The sequence below is a fragment of the Bombina bombina genome, chromosome 3 (genome assembly GCF_027579735.1).
Source record: "Bombina bombina isolate aBomBom1 chromosome 3, aBomBom1.pri, whole genome shotgun sequence".
Classification (NCBI taxonomy): domain Eukaryota; kingdom Metazoa; phylum Chordata; class Amphibia; order Anura; family Bombinatoridae; genus Bombina; species Bombina bombina.
In genome coordinates, this window is record NC_069501.1 from 1,195,340,547 (window position 1) to 1,195,356,783 (window position 16,237).

The 16,237-nt window shown below is 38.4% G+C and overlaps 1 protein-coding gene across 1 annotated transcript in view; it reads left to right on the top strand.

The window, feature by feature from the left end:
• Positions 1-1,163: 1,163 nt before the first annotated feature.
• CHORDC1 (cysteine and histidine rich domain containing 1) overlaps positions 1,164-16,237 on the top strand; it is a gene marked incomplete in the record, with an annotated part of 188,509 nt that continues 173,435 nt past the window's right edge. Inside the window, 1 exon segment of the mRNA XM_053708627.1 lies at positions 1,164-1,357. Coding sequence (XP_053564602.1) covers positions 1,294-1,357 — 64 coding nt within the window.

The following is a 16,237-nucleotide window of genomic DNA, read 5'->3' on the forward strand; positions in this document are numbered from 1 at the left end:
TCAATACTTTGGGATGTCTACTAAAAAAAAATATATACATGTCAAGGGATATTCAGGGATTCCTGAAAGATATTAGTGTTCTAATGTAACTAGCGCTAATTTTGTAAAAAAGTGGTTTGGAAATAGCAAAGTGCTACTTGTATTTATGGCCCTATAACTTGCACAAAAAGCAAAGAACATGTAAACATTGGGTATTTCTAAACTCAGGACAAAATTTTGAAACTATTTAGCATGGGTGTTTTTTGGTGGTTGTAGATATGTAACAGATTTTGGGGGTCAAAGTTAGAAAAAGTGTTTTTTTTTCAATTTTTCCTCATATTTTATATTTTTTTTTATAGTAAATGATAAGATATGATGAAAATAATGGTATCTTTAGAAAGTCCATTTAGTGGCGAGAAAAACGGTATATAATATGTGTGGGTACAGTAAATGAGTAAGAGGAAAATTACAGCTAAACACAAACACCGCAAAAATGTAAAAATAGCCTTGGTCCCAAACGGACAGAAAATGGAAAAGTGCTGTGGTCATTAAGGGGTTAAATAACATTGTGCTGATTTTCAGACTCCTAACCAAGCCCCAAAGTTTTAGATGTATACTGATGTCTACGGACTCCAGCTTGCTCCTGTTTGTGTAAATGGTCTTTTCATATGCAGGGGAGGGGGCGTATCTGTTCTCTGCTGCTCCTGCTTTCCCAGACCCTTTCACTGGGTGTCCCAGCCTAACCTCATCAACTGTGATAAACTGGGAGCTTCTAAGTACATATTAGTATCTGTGCATATTCTTTTATTACATGCAGTTAAATGAAAATTCCTATATACTGTCCCTTTAAAGATATCTCTCTCACTCCTCTCATCATAAACCTTCCTAAATTGTAGTCTGTAGGGTAAAATAAATGTTAGTGTTAAGCTATCTAAAACTCATGATAGTTCTGGACCTTACTTTGCTTTGGGACATATTCGATTTACTTTTTTAATAATTATGACAGATTGTTACAGACCATTCAGAGCCAAATTGTGCGCATGTGCAGCAAAGTATACGTTAACGCTTTTGGAGCTGCGCAACGTGAGACTCTGATCTCAACTATGCGCTTGCGTGCTGTCATTTGCATCGTGAACTGCGCATTAGTATGATTTAGTTTTGGCTATGCGCATGCGCGGAAGCTTCGCGAAAGTCCCCGAGAGGCTACCGGCGTTTTCCGGAAGGAAGAGTGCTGTGCCCTGTGTGCAGTGAGAACCAGGCTGGTGCATCACACTCATTCACTGTGACCCTTGTGTCTGTTTCTTGTTGTTTGCTATGTCTACGCTGTGTTATAACAGAGGCTGCGGACAACGCTATGAGCCGGACAGCAACACGGAGGGTGAGGCACATCCTCTGGCACCTATGTGTTTTAGAACTAACCTGAACCCCATCCTTTTGCAGACTCAGAAGAAACAGCTCAGTGCTCTGATATATACGTGTAATAAGGCCTTAGCCTGCAAACCTATGTCACGTTAGGCTTCTATCATAAATGATTAACCCTTCACTGCTAAAGTAGTCCTTCTGGCAACTAATGTGGTTTAATTAGGGTTATGGTCAGTTTGTAGCCAGGGCTTTAAAGAGAGCTATATTCATCATAAAGAGTCTTCTTTAACATTTGAATGAGCATTATTATTAGTTCTACTGCTGTTTTAATACAAGTTTGTTTGAACCAATTGCACTCGCATATAAAGGGTTAAACAAATTGGTTAACTTGGATGGCTGCCACTAATTAGTATGTGGCTCATATCAAAACATTAATGGAACAGTCAACGTTGTAATTAATGTTACACAATTCTGTACTATTTATGTAACGTTAACTTAGCAGCACCTGTAAGAAAATAAAGCAAATTTAAGCTTTAAAGGGATATGAAACCCAAAGTTTTTCTTTCATGATTCAGAGCATGCAACTTTCTTATTTATTCCTATTATCATTTTTTTTTGGGCATCTTTATTTGAAAATGCAGGAATGTAAGCTTAGGAGTTGGCACCTTTTTTTTGTTCAGCACCTGGGTACAATAGCTACCAATCGGCATGTGCTTCCCAGGTTCTGAACCAAAAATGGGCCAGCTCCTAAGCTTTACATTCCTGCTTTTCAAATAAGGTTACAGATCCTAGAGTATGTTGGCTGCCCCTTTAAAGGATTACTTTCTGTTATAATTTTTAAGCTAAACAAATAACATATTAAAGTTAATAAACATTAATTAAAACCTACTGACCTATATTTTCTCAAACTAAGTTTCATAACGTTCTAAAAGTTATATCTTTTATTCACCAATGATGTCACGTTATCCTGCCCACTATTTTCAACACTGCATGTTCAAAATACTTAAACCAATAACTTTGTGTTTAAAGCGCCATTTTGAAACCTAGGTATTGTAAACGGATTGGTACAGAGCAAAGGATACCCACGGAGTGGGTTTGGAAAACAATTAAATTTGCAGACAAGATTTCTGATATACGGTAGAGATATGTTAATGAAATGCTATTGATAAAAAGCGTATTTGGGGTAGTTAGTAACAGGCATAGAAAATATTTACTTACAGTGGCCCTTTAACTGCTTAACGCCGTTAGGACATTCCATGCCGTTCTAACAGTGCTGGCCTTTAACACCGTTAGAGCAGCATGGAATGTCCTATGTTATTCGTGTCCTGTAACCTTCTGCTTTAGCAAAAAGCATAATCTGACTGTGGGGGTTGTGTGCCTAGCCAATAGTAGGCAGTCCCCCACGATCCTATCCCAGTATTGAAGTTACATGACCGTGTCTACGATCAAGTGACTTCCTGATTCATTCCAATTTTGTATGTCGGAACTTCTGTCCGATTGTGAACGTTTGTCCCCGTCATGAAGGGGTTAACAGGTACTGGGGTCCTCAATGGTAATATTATCAACATATGCACACCAGTGTCCTCTACAGAAAATGTTGCGTGTTTGGTGGCTTTATGAACTAGCTTCATAGGTTGTGTAATGAGTTGCAATATTATAATATGTTCTGTTTATAAATGGTACTTAAAGTGAAAGTAAATCCTAGCGTTTTTCAAACTCTAGGATTGACTATTGAAACAAATAAAGGGGACTTTCATTCATGAAGTATAAGATACTTCATGTAGAAAGCTCCTTTGATTCAATCGATCGCCGCTCTTACAGCAGCGCACGGCTATTGGCTAAGAGGTGAAAAAGTCACCTCTTAGCCAAAATTTTTTTTTGCCATGCACTGCTGTAAGAGCTAAGAGCAGCGATCGATTGAATCAAAGGACCTTTCTACATGAAGTATCGTCTACTTCATGAATGAAAGTCCCCTTTATTTGTTTCAATAGTAAATCCTAGCGTTTGTAAAACGCTAGGATTTACTTTCCCTTTTAGCTATCCAAAGCACACATTAATTGCATAGTTTAACATAAAGTAATGATAATTTGTGCAACAAACATTGAAAAAATATATTAGCTCATTTTAGCTTAAAGGGATAGTAAACCCAATTTATTTTTTCTTTCATGATTCAGAGATAGTATGCAATTTTAAGCAACTTCTAAGTACTCGTATTATCAATTTTTCTTTGTTCTCTTGCTATCTTTATTTGAAAACGAAAGCAAGGAATGTTAGGAGCCAGCCCATTTTTGGTTCAGCACCTGGGTTGCGCTTGCTGATTGGTGGCTAAATTAAGCCACCAATCAGCAAGCGCTATCCAGGGTGCTGAACCAAAAATGGGCCGGCTACTTAACTTAGATTATTGCTTTTTCAAATAAAGATAGCAAGAGAACGAAGAAAAATTGATAATAGGAGTAAATTAGAAAATTGCTTAAAATTGTATACTCTCTCTAAATCATGAAAGAAAGAAAAATTAGGTTTACTATGCCTTTAATATTGGCTTAAACTTTAGCCAGGTAGAGTGCCCATCAAATAAGTCCTTGGGAGAACATTGCACAAAATTGTTTTTTACAGTCAGGGTGCACAAGCATGGGCCTGGTAGAGGGTTACTATTTAATGTCTCAACATGTTCATGAAGCCATGTCTTTTATATTATTATTTCAGGCTCCAAACTTTTTTGGGTGATTTCGTAAACCGAAATTTCGTATACCGAGTCGTGCGTAAACCGGGGCCTCACTGTATGTATGTGTAATATATATATATATATATATATATATATATATATATATATATATATATATATATATCTATCTCTCTATCTCTCTATCTCTCTATCACCAATGGATTATCATAAAATTAACCCACTGTAAAATAAATATATATATATATACTGTGTATGTGTGTATGTGTGTGTGTATGTGTGTATGTGTGTGTATGTGTGTATGTGTGTGTGTGTGTGTGTGTATGTATGTATATATGTATATGTATGTATATATGTATATGTATGTATATATGTATATGTATGTGTATATGTATGTATGTATGTATGTATATATGTATATATATGTATATATGTATATATATGTATATATATATATATGTATGTGTATATATATGTATGTGTATATATATGTATGTATGTATATATATATATATATTGCATATATATATATATATATTGCACATATATATATATATATATATATATGTATATTGCATATGGATCCCACTGACACCACTGAATTATCATATAATTATAATATATATATTACAGTGGGTTAATTACAGGGAGTGCAGAATTATTAGGCAAATGAGTATTTTGACCACATCATCCTCTTTATGCATGTTGTCTTACTCCAAGCTGTATAGGTTCGAAAGCCTACTACCAATTAAGCATATTAGGTGATGTGCATCTCTGTAATGAGAAGGGGTGTGGTCTAATGACATCAACACCCTATATCAGGTGTGCATAATTATTAGGCAACTTCCTTTCCTTTGGCAAAATGTGTCAAAAGAAGGACTTGACAGGCTCAGAAAAGTCAAAAATAGTGAGATATCTTGCAGAGGGATGCAGCACTCTTAAAATTGCAAAGCTTCTGAAGCGTGATCATTGAACAATCAAGCGTTTCATTCAAAATAGTCAACAGGGTCGCAAGAAGCGTGTGGAAAAACCAAGGCGCAAAATAACTGCCCATGAACTGAGAAAAGTCAAGCGTGCAGCTGCCAAGATGCCACTTGCCACCAGTTTGGCCATATTTCAGAGCTGCAACATCACTGGAGTGCCCAAAAGCACAAGGTGTGCAATACTCAGAGACATGGCCAAGGTAAGAAAGGCTGAAAGACGACCACCACTGAACAAGACACACAAGCTGAAACGTCAAGACTGGGCCAAGAAATATCTCAAGGCTGATTTTTCTAAGGTTTTATGGACTGATGAAATGAGAGTGAGTCTTGATGGGCCAGATGGATGGGCCCGTGGCTGGATTGGTAAAGGGCAGAGAGCTCCAGTCCGACTCAGACGCCAGCAAGGTGGAGGTGGAGTACTGGTTTGGGCTGGTATCATCAAAGATGAGCTTGTGGGGCCTTTTCGGGTTGAGGATGGAGTCAAGCTCAACTCCCAGTCCTACTGCCAGTTTCTGGAAGACACCTTCTTCAAGCAGTGGTACAGGAAGAATTCTGCATCCTTCAAGAAAAACATGATTTTCATGCAGGACAATGCTCCATCACACGCGTCCAAGTACTCCACAGCGTGGCTGGCAAGAAAATTAGATAATAGACGTTCATTGGAAAGTTGTTTAAAAATTGCATGCTCTATCTGAAACATGAAATAAAATGTTGGTGTTCATGTGCCATTCAGGATTGTTAAAGGAATATCTGCTTTGTCCTGCTCAGGAGCTATATTGTGTTGCATGCACTTGACATTCTAATTATTTCTCATAAAACCATTTACTAGTTCCTAAAAATGTTTAAAATGAAGCACCTCAACACAGACAAGTTGGTCGGCCCTTTCCTATATATGACATTGGCTTTTAATGGCATGTAATACAAAAATATATATCAATTTTAATGTTTATTTGGTTTATAATTACATGTTTGTGTCTGTGGCCGCGTTCGAGCAGCGCCTTCTCCCGGCGCCGGCACATATGCAGGGCTGATGACGTGGTGCTGTGGGTACGTCACCAGTTAGGGAGCTCTGTCAAAACGCTCCCATCGCAACGTCCCACGTCACCACGCATTGACAGAGTTGTAGGCATGCGCAAAGGGATCTGCATAGTACAGACGCTTCTAATTGCATACAATATTTATAATACCTTTTTAAGTATTAGAAATATTGCATGCAAATAGAAACATCTCACATATGAATTATATATGTGTAATTCATTATGGTGCAGCAGATCCCTTTGTGCATGCAAATGTTTATTATTAGCTCCCTTACTTGTAAAAGTATTATTAAATTTACAACACTTATTTATATTATGTAAATTTAATAGTACTTTCAAAAATCGTGATAATAAATAATTCATACATTAACTTTTACATTAGTGTATGTACTAGAATTGTGCACGGCGGAAATATTTGTTTCGTATCGATTCGGATGTTTTCGAATTTGAATGAATTCATTTCGGTATGTGTTAGGTGGACCGTGGGATGTGCTGTGTATTAGACTAGTATTATGTACTGTATATTAGGTGTAACCCATAGCAAAGTGATATAACCTAATATACTGTACAATACTAGTGTAATCCATGGCCATCCGAATGTAACAAATAAATCCGAGCTAATTCGGATTTATTCAGTACTACCGTAATTCGGAAATCGAATCAATCCGAATCTCCGAATTTCAATTCGGAACGAATCGAACCGCACATGTTTAGTATGTACCAATCGGGAACTAGGTATCATATGAGATTGGACCTCTTACTCACACCTCGCTTTCAGTAGTCTTTTATATTTCTAATTAATTTACATATTGTATGTATTTTACAATAGTATTGTTGCACCGTTATATTTCCAATAAACTTATGCCTTATGTGGCTTTTGACAGTTGCTGACACAAAAATATGGCAGCCTCCATGAGCAACACGTGTGTATAAATATACTGTGTGTATATGTATGTGTGTAATATATATATATATATATATATATATATATATATATATATATATATATATATATATATATATATATATATATATATATATATATATATATATATATATATATATATATATACACACACACACACGTTTCTCGTGAATGCTGCCATGTTGTCAAGCATCTGAGCTTGCTCTGAAAAGTCCCAGCTTTACCAGCACGCTGGAAGCACTGGGACTTGCGTCATCAGAGCACTCTGAGAACGCCCAGCGTCTCACTGGCAAGTATTCAGAAAACGCTCCAAGTGAGTCCCAGTTCGCTTGGAGCGGTTGCCGAACGCAGCCTATTTGACCTGCTGTTTTTTTTTTCCATTTTTTTTCATCTTTCTTTGGTTGAGGAGGTTCAGTTTTCGTGACATTCCCTGAAGTATCAAGCCTCCTTCAGTGACTAAGAGATGGGCTTCAGATCCTGTAGAGAAGCTTCTATGTAGATTATATAGTTTTGCCCCTTTTTTGTTCGAACTGAAACTCTCTTGGAGTAGGTTTTGAATGGCTTTCACCAAGCAATGTAGAGGTCCTCTTTCTTCAGAACCATTGGAGGGTATCCGTGGACTCTTGGATACATCTTCAACTAAGGCTTTGCTTCTGGAGTAGGAAATATTACCATATTTCACCACAAATAATTATTGCTTTCCTTCTCAACGCCTAATAACCTCCTGACACTCAAATTCCACACACTCTAGTGCTATAATAGGGCTTCACAAATGTGTACAGAATCTCGGAGCCAACGACTTTAATCCACCTCTGTAAGATAGACAGACACACACATTATATAATAACATCAGAAATTAAAAAAAATAAATAAATCAAGAAATCTATTTACACTTTATCTTTTTCATTTGTTTTCTAAATGGTCCATACAGCCTGATATCCTAGCAGACTGTGTGGAGTTGATCGCATGTGTGCCAAGACCGGAAGTATATGGCAATATAAGCAGTAATCCTCAATGTGAGTTAAGCTGTTGATCACTGTTGTGTATTGACTGACCACCTCAGTACATGCCTTCAGCTTCACACCGCCCGGATATCAGGAGTATGCTGTATGGGTAGATGATGGGCAGCTTCTCATTTACTGTAGACAGTCTTTAGGTACAGAAAAAAAGTGTAGAAACTGATGGGCAGATATAGTGTGTGTGGGGGGGGGGGGGGGGGGGGTTGAGGGAAGTGAGTAAAATTATTGCTTTTAAAACACGCATGTAATAAAGCAAATTGATGATAATTAAATCAAATAGGGGTTCTTGTTTTCAATGTTTACTGTCCGTTTAAAGGGACATTGTACACTAGATTTTTCTTTGCATAAATGTTTTGTAGCTGATCCATTTATATAGCCCATCTGGGAGTGTTTTTGTAACAATGTATAGTTGTGATTATTTTTTAATAACATGGTACTGATTTTTAGACTCCTAACCCAGCCCCAAAGTATCAGATTTAGACCCAGGTCTACAGATTCTTACTGCTATTGTTTGTATAATCTGTCTTTTCATATGCAGGGGAGGGTGGGAGTGTCTGCTCTTCCTGCTTTTCCAGTCCCTTTCACTCAGTGTCCCAGCCTAACATCATCAACAGAGCTTAACTGGGAGCTTCTAAGTAAGTTTTTAAATGGTTTTATACTGGATTTTTAGATCAGTATCTGTGCAGTTATATGAAAATTGGTGTATACTGTCCCTTTAAGTAAAATGTACTACACTATAAGACCAGTGCTCTAAAATGTACAATGCAAACCCTTTTAAGGTCTTGGCTGCATATGTGACCCTTGATTATTTGCTGCTTATCATTCATCACTTTAAGCACTTGATGTGAAGGTTGTAGTCTTAAAATATCATTGCAATGAATTCTGTTGCAAATCTTGTACTCCTACAGTGTCCTTAGTTTTCCTCTTATAGGTATTTATAACCATTTGACATCTGTGCAAGTTTGAAACTTTTTACAACCTTTTATTTCTTTTGTTAAATTTTACTTATTTGACACTATGGGGCCAAATTATCAAGCTCCGAATGGAGCTTGATGCCCTGGTTTCTGCGCGAGCCTTCAGGCTCGCTGAAAACAGTAGTTATGAAGCAGCGGTCTAAAGACTGCTGCTCCATAACATGTCCGCTGTTGACACCCCCTGCTATTGGCTGATTGGACGCAAATCTGCAGGGGGTGGCATTGCACAAGCAGTTCACAAGAATTTATCGATGTGCGGCGGACAAAATACGCTACATCTTATCATGTCCGCTCGCACTTTGTTAAATTGACCCTTAAAACTAAACATTGCAACAAAATTACTAAACAAAATTCTGCAATTTATTCAAAACAGTAATTTTAAAGTATATAATATGCTGCCTGCAAAGCAGAAACAAAACTTTAAATATAAAGTATAGTAAGCCCTAGGTAAGTGCCTACCCCATACACTATGCAGAGCACTCCCCCCTGTTTTGCATTAGAAGCTTGTGAGATAGGTTGAGCACTACTGGGCATATTAGGCGTGCACAGTTTGGCAATTTGTTCTATAAATAAATGCTGTATATGGCAGTAAGTAGCGACTTTCAGCTCTTTAACCCCTTAATGCCCGCAACATACCCTGTGCGTCGCTGGTCGTTAAAGAATTGTCTGGGTACAATTGCGTGGGTCTTGCAATGAGCATCAAGACCACGCTATTAGACCCTCCCTCCTGCAGACTTGCTAAAATAGTGCGGTCTTGCTGCTGACGGCGAGGTCACGCTATTGAAAAGGACACCCACATAGAAAGACCAATGACGTACAGGGTACGTCACTGATCATTAAGGGGTTAAGGAGCCAGATTTGTGTAAACGTCCAACACACAAAGATCTCACTTTCTGCATAGTAAAGAAAATAGGAGTTTTAGTTTTATAACTTAATACTGTTCACTGCTCTTTTGCTTTTTATTCAAGTACAAATGTAAAACTGGATATGGAGAAATATATTGAGTTAGAGACATGCATTGTGATTAACCTGCTCTTTACTTTCCTGATTTCTCTACACTAATGTTTTTTTAATTATTTTAAAGGTATAAAAAGTTCAAAAATTAAAAGTTCATAGATGCACTTAATTTTGAAATCTAAGCATTTTTGCAGTAGACTTCTTTTAGCAAAAAATGCTTCTTGTAAAAGTTGTTACTGTTTCTCAGAGGGATACACATGCTGGGAGGGCCTGTGCACCAGTATTCAAACACTGCTCAGAGAGTCGACAGTGGTGTATTGCTTCTGAAGACTTAATTTGTGTCAAACAAGCCACTGTTGACTCTCTGAGCAGGCATGGTGTTCAAATACAGGTGCACAGGCCCTCACAGGATATGTGCATATGCTGCTGAAAAAAACCTAATAACTTTTACTAGAAGCATTTTTGCTAACGGAAGTATATTGCAACCATGCTTATGCATCTATTTCACATTGACTTGCACCCATGCACATTTCAATTTTGACCTTTTAATAAATGCTCAGCTTTGTAGAGTTCAAAATCTAACCTATGTGTTTTTAAAATACTGCAAATTGCTTAAACAGCTATTTGATTTGCAGTATTTTCAGTTTACAAAATTATACTTTTGGCCTCTCTAGGAAGTGTGGTAAAATCACAATTTGTACACAAAAGCTAGAGGTGTTTAAAGGGACAGTAAAGTCATGATTAGACATTCATAATTTAGACAATTTTACATCCATTATTTAATTTGCGCAATTCTGTTATCCTTTGCTGAAAGGTTTATTATCTAGGTAAGTTCAGGAGCAGCAAATAACCTACTGTAGGTTCTAGCTGCTGATTGGTGGCTGTGTGTGTGTATATCTATCTATCTCTCTTCTCTCTTCTTCTCGAAAGTTTTTTAAAATTGTATGTCCTACCTAAATTATGAAAGAAAATGTTGGGTTTCATGTCCCTTTTAATGTTTTTTTAACTGGCCATAAATGAAGTTGGTATGTTGGTGCTCTGTAGCTTCAGCATTACTTCCGTGAAGTGGCTGCTACAAATCGGCACTAAGAAAAGGTTGGTTTTGTTGTTTCATTTTTGTGTTGAACAGCACCACATGCACAGTTGAGAATTCTTCTCTAATGGGTAAGCGTAAGCCATCGGTCAGCCCCCATGTGCATTGAACTGATGTGGTCATCTTAAACCACTGGTGTTCAAACCTGTCCTCAGTCCTTACTAACAGGCCAGATTTTTACAGGGAGTGCAGAATTATTAGGCAAGTTGTATTTTTGAGGATTCATTTTATTATTGAACAACAACCATGTTCTCAATGAACCCAAAAAAACTCATTAATATCAAAGCTGAATAGTTTTGGAAGTAGTTTTTAGTTTGTTTTTAGTTTTAGCTATTTTAGGGGGATATCTGTGTGTGCAGGTGACTATTACTGTGCATAATTATTAGGCAACTTAACATAAACAAATATATACCCATTTCAATTATTTATTTTTACCAGTGAAACCAATATAACATCTCAACATTCACAAATATACATTTCTGACATTCAAAAACAAATCAGTGACCAGTATAGCCACCTTTCTTTGCAAGGACACTCAAAAGCCTGCCATCCATGGATTCTGTCAGTGTTTTGATCTGTTCACCATCAACATTGCGTGCAGCAGCAACCACAGCCTCCCAGACACTGTTCAGAGAGGTGTACTGTTTTCCCGCCTTGTAAATCTCACATTTGATGATGGACCACAGGTTCTCAATGGGGTTCAGATCAGGTGAACAAGGAGGCCATGTCATTAGATTTTCTTCTTTTATACCCTTTCTTGCCAGCCACGCTGTGGAGTACTTGGACGCGTGTGATGGAGCATTGTCCTGCATGAAAATCATGTTTTTCTTGAAGGATGCAGACTTCTTCCTGTACCACTGCTTGAAGAAGGTGTCTTCCAGAAACTGGCAGTAGGACTGGGAGTTGAGCTTGACTCCATCCTCAACCCGAAAAGGCCCCACAAGCTCATCTTTGATACCAGCCCAAACCAGTACTCCACCTCCACCTTGCTGGCGTCTGAGTCGGACTGGAGCTCTCTGCCCTTTACCAATCCAGCCACGGGCCCATCCATCTGGCCCATCAAGAATCACTCTCATTTCATCAGTCCATAAAACCTTAGAAAAATCAGTCTTGAGATATTTCTTGGCCCAGTCTTGACGTTTCAGCTTGTGTGTCTTGTTCAGTGGTGGTCGTCTTTCAGCCTTTCTTACCTTGGCCATGTCTCTGAGTATTGCACACCTTGTGCTTTTGGGCACTCCAGTGATGTTGCAGCTCTGAAATATGGCCAAACAGGTGGCAAGTGGCATCTTGGCAGCTGCACGCTTGACTTTTCTCAGTTCATGGGCAGTTATTTTGCACCTTGGTTTTTCCACACACTTCTTGCGACCCTGTTGACTATTTTGAATGAAACGCTTGATTGTTCGATGATCACGCTTCAGAAGCTTTGCAATTTTAAGAGTGCTGCATCCCTCTGCAAGATATCTCACTATTTTTGACTTTTCTGAGCCTGTCAAGTCCTTCTTTTGACCCATTTTGCCAAAGGAAAGGAAGTTGCCTAATAATTATGCACACCTGATATAGGGTGTTGATGTCATTAGACCACACCCTTCTCATTACAGAGATGCACATCACCTAATATGCTTAATTGGTAGTAGGCTTTCGAGCCTATACAGCTTGGAGTAAGACAACATGCATAAAGAGGATGATGTGGTCAAAATACTCATTTGCCTAATAATTCAAATGAGAGCAGGTAAAATAACCATATTTACTAATCGGCTGATTACTTCACCTGTGCTTCAGTTCAGATATCGACACAATCTGGCCTGTTAGGGAAGAAAACCAGTGTGTTAAAGGGACACTCAAGTCAAAGTAACTTCATGATTCAGATACAGCATGCAATTTTAAACAACTTTCAAATTTACTTCCATTAAAGGGACATAATACTCATATGCTAAATCACTTGAAACTGATGCAGTATAACTGTAAAAAACTGACAGGAAAATATCACCTGAGCATCTCTATGTAAAAAAGGAAGATATTTTACCTCACAATTTCCTCAGCTCAGCAGAGTAAGTTCTGTGTAAAAAGTTATACTCAGCTGCTCCCAGCTGCAGGTAAACAAATTTAAAAAAATGAAGAAATGAACAGCAGCCAATCAGCATCAGCAGTGCTGAGGTCATGAACTCTTACTGTGATCTCATGAGATTTGACTTAACTCTCATGAGATTTCATAGTAAGCTTCCTTTACCTGATTGGTGAAATAATATGAGAGTGCACGATGCTAGTCCCTTCAGATGTCCCAGGACAAACACACTAAAATGCTGCTTAGAAATCCTTTACAATGGGAGGTGGCTACTGAGGAACTTTTGATGTAAAATATCTTTCTTTTTTACATAGAGATGTTCAGGAGATATTTTCTAATCAGCTGTTTACAGCTATGCTGCATCACTTTCAAGTGTTTAAACATTTGGGTATTATGGCCCTTTAACAAAATATGCACAGTCTTTTTATATTTATACTTTTTGAGTCACCAACTCCTACTGAGAATGTGCAAGAATTCCCAGCATATACGTATATGCATTTGTGATTGGCTGATGACTGTCACATGATACAGGGGGAGTGTAAATAGACACAACTTTTAATTTATTTATCAAAAATCTACTACTCATTTGAAGTTCAGACTAAATGCTATTGCATTGTCTTCTTATCATGCTTATCATTTGTTAATTATGCAAAACTACAGTGTTGACTGGTCCTTTAAACCAAATGAGCTAACAGGTTTTATATGGCAAAGCGACTTCCGTGTCCTTTTTTAAAGTGATGTAAAATATTTTTCTTCTGAAACGGGAAGAGTCCACAACTGCATTCATTACTTTTGGGAATTTATTACCTGGCCACCAGGAGGAGGCAGAAACGCGTTGACGAGTTTTGCTGCCTGCTTTCTTCTCTCAAGTCCATGTCAGAAACAAGGCTACTATCTGTCACACTTGAAGGGCTGTGTTGCTTTACAGCGTTGATTCCGGTAAGATCGTTTCATTTTACTTTGATGTGAATAAGTAATGTAAACGAATAAGTCAGGCTCTCAGCGCGACTCCTTTATCTTTATAAGGAATCAAGGGGTAATATCTTCTGAGGGAGGTTATTGAACATGGGGGACTTTAATCATGTTTGTTATGTTATTCTGTCTGCTAACGTGTAGTGTTGCTTGGGCTCGTGGCTAGATCAGAACATAACGGCTTTTCCTTGTCAGGCTGTGCAGCCCTTGTAGGCCTTGACGTGCTTTTCTATGGCCTACACGGTGCATCTTGTGATGAGGCGTGGTCACGCTTCTGTGTTCAATTTCTGTATTCTTGACGGCATGGCGACGGAGGAGAGTCTGTTTTGCTAGCTGTCTGGGTCTCAGGAGGTGGTGAGTGCCCCAGCCATTGGGGGTGTCAGGTGCCAGTTTTTATTTTGCTATCCATAATTTATATATACCAAGTTATTGAGGATTCTGATTTTTTTGGAGACGTATGTCTCTGATTCAGATTCTACTTCTTGTGAAGAGTATGAAATGGCCCGGGTAATCCATGTCCATCGGTTATGTTCCAAATGCCGCTTTTGAGTCTGCCGAGACATCCGCCCTTGGGGATCTTATGTTCCGTGCGGCGCGTCCCCTAGAACCTTCTTTCTCCAACATAGGTGTGTCCGGTCCACGGCGTCATCCTTACTTGTGGGATATTCTCTTCCCCAACAGGAAATGGCAAAGAGCCCAGCAAAGCTGGTCATATGATCCCTCCTAGGCTCCGCCTACCCCAGTCATTCTCTTTGCCGTTGCATAGGCAACATCTCCACGGAGATGGCTAAGAGTTTTTTGGTGTTTAAATGTAGTTTTATTCTTCAATCAAGTGTTTGTTATTTTAAAATAGTGCTGGTATGTACTATTTACTCTGAAACAGAAAAGAGAAGAAGATTTCTGTTTGTGAGAGGAAGATGATTTTAGCAGACGTTACTAAAATCGATTGCTGTTTCCACACAGGACTGTTGAGATGAAGTAACTTCAGTTGGGGGAAGCAGTTGGCAGACTTTTCTGCCTGAGGTATGATGGCCACATTTCTAACACGACTTGTTAATGCTGGAAGGCTGTCATTTTCCCTATGGGGACCGGTAAGCCATTTTCTTAGATTAAGTAGAAGAATAAAGGCTTTATAAGGGCTTAAAAAACTGGTAGACGTTTTTCTGGGCTAAAACGATTACTTACTAAGCATATTTGACAGATTATAGCGCTTTATAGTTATTATAATCTTGGGGATTGTTGTTAAAAAAACGGCAGGCACTGTATGGACACCTTTTTCAGATGGGGGCCTTCTCTAGTCATAGGCAGAGCCTCATTTTCGCACCACTAATGCGCAGTTGTTTTTGGAAGGCAAGGCATGCAGATGCATGTGTGAGGAGCTAGGATCCACTGAAAAAGCTTATAGAAGGCGTCATTTGGTATCGTATTCCCCTCTGGGCTTGGTTGGGTCTCAGCAAAGCAGATTCCTGGGACTGTATAGGGGTTAAATGTAAAAACGGCTCCGGTACCGTTATTTTAAGGGTTAAAGCTTTCAAATTTGGTGTGCAATACTTTTAAGGCTTTAAGACACTGTGGTGAAATTTTGGTGAATTTTGAACAATTGCTTCATACTTTTTCGCATATTCAGTAATAAAGTGTGTTCTGTTTAAAATTTAAAGTGACAGTAACGGTTTTATTTTAAAACGTTTTTTTGTGCTTTATTGACAAGTTTAAGCCTGTTTAACATGTCTGAACCATCAGATAAACGATGTTCTATATGTATGAATGCTAATGTGTCTCCCCATTTAAATATATGTGATAATTGTGACATGGTGTCCAAACAAAGTAGGGACAATGATGCCACAGATAATAATAGTGCCCAAGATGATTCTTCAGATGAGGGGAGTAAGCATGGTACTGCATCACCCCCTTCTGTGTCTACACCAGTTTTGCCCACACAAGAGGCCCCTAGTACATCTAGTGCGCCAATACTTATTACTATGCAACAATTAACGGCTGTTATGGATAATTCTATTAAAAATATTTTATCTAAAATGCCTACTTATCAAAGAAAGCGCGATTGCTCTGTTTTAAACACTGAAGAGCAAGAGGACGCTGATGATAACGCTTCTGACATACCCTCACACCAATCTGAAGGGGCCAGGAGGGAGGTTTTGTCTGAGGGAGAAATTTCAGATTCAGGGAAAATTTCTCA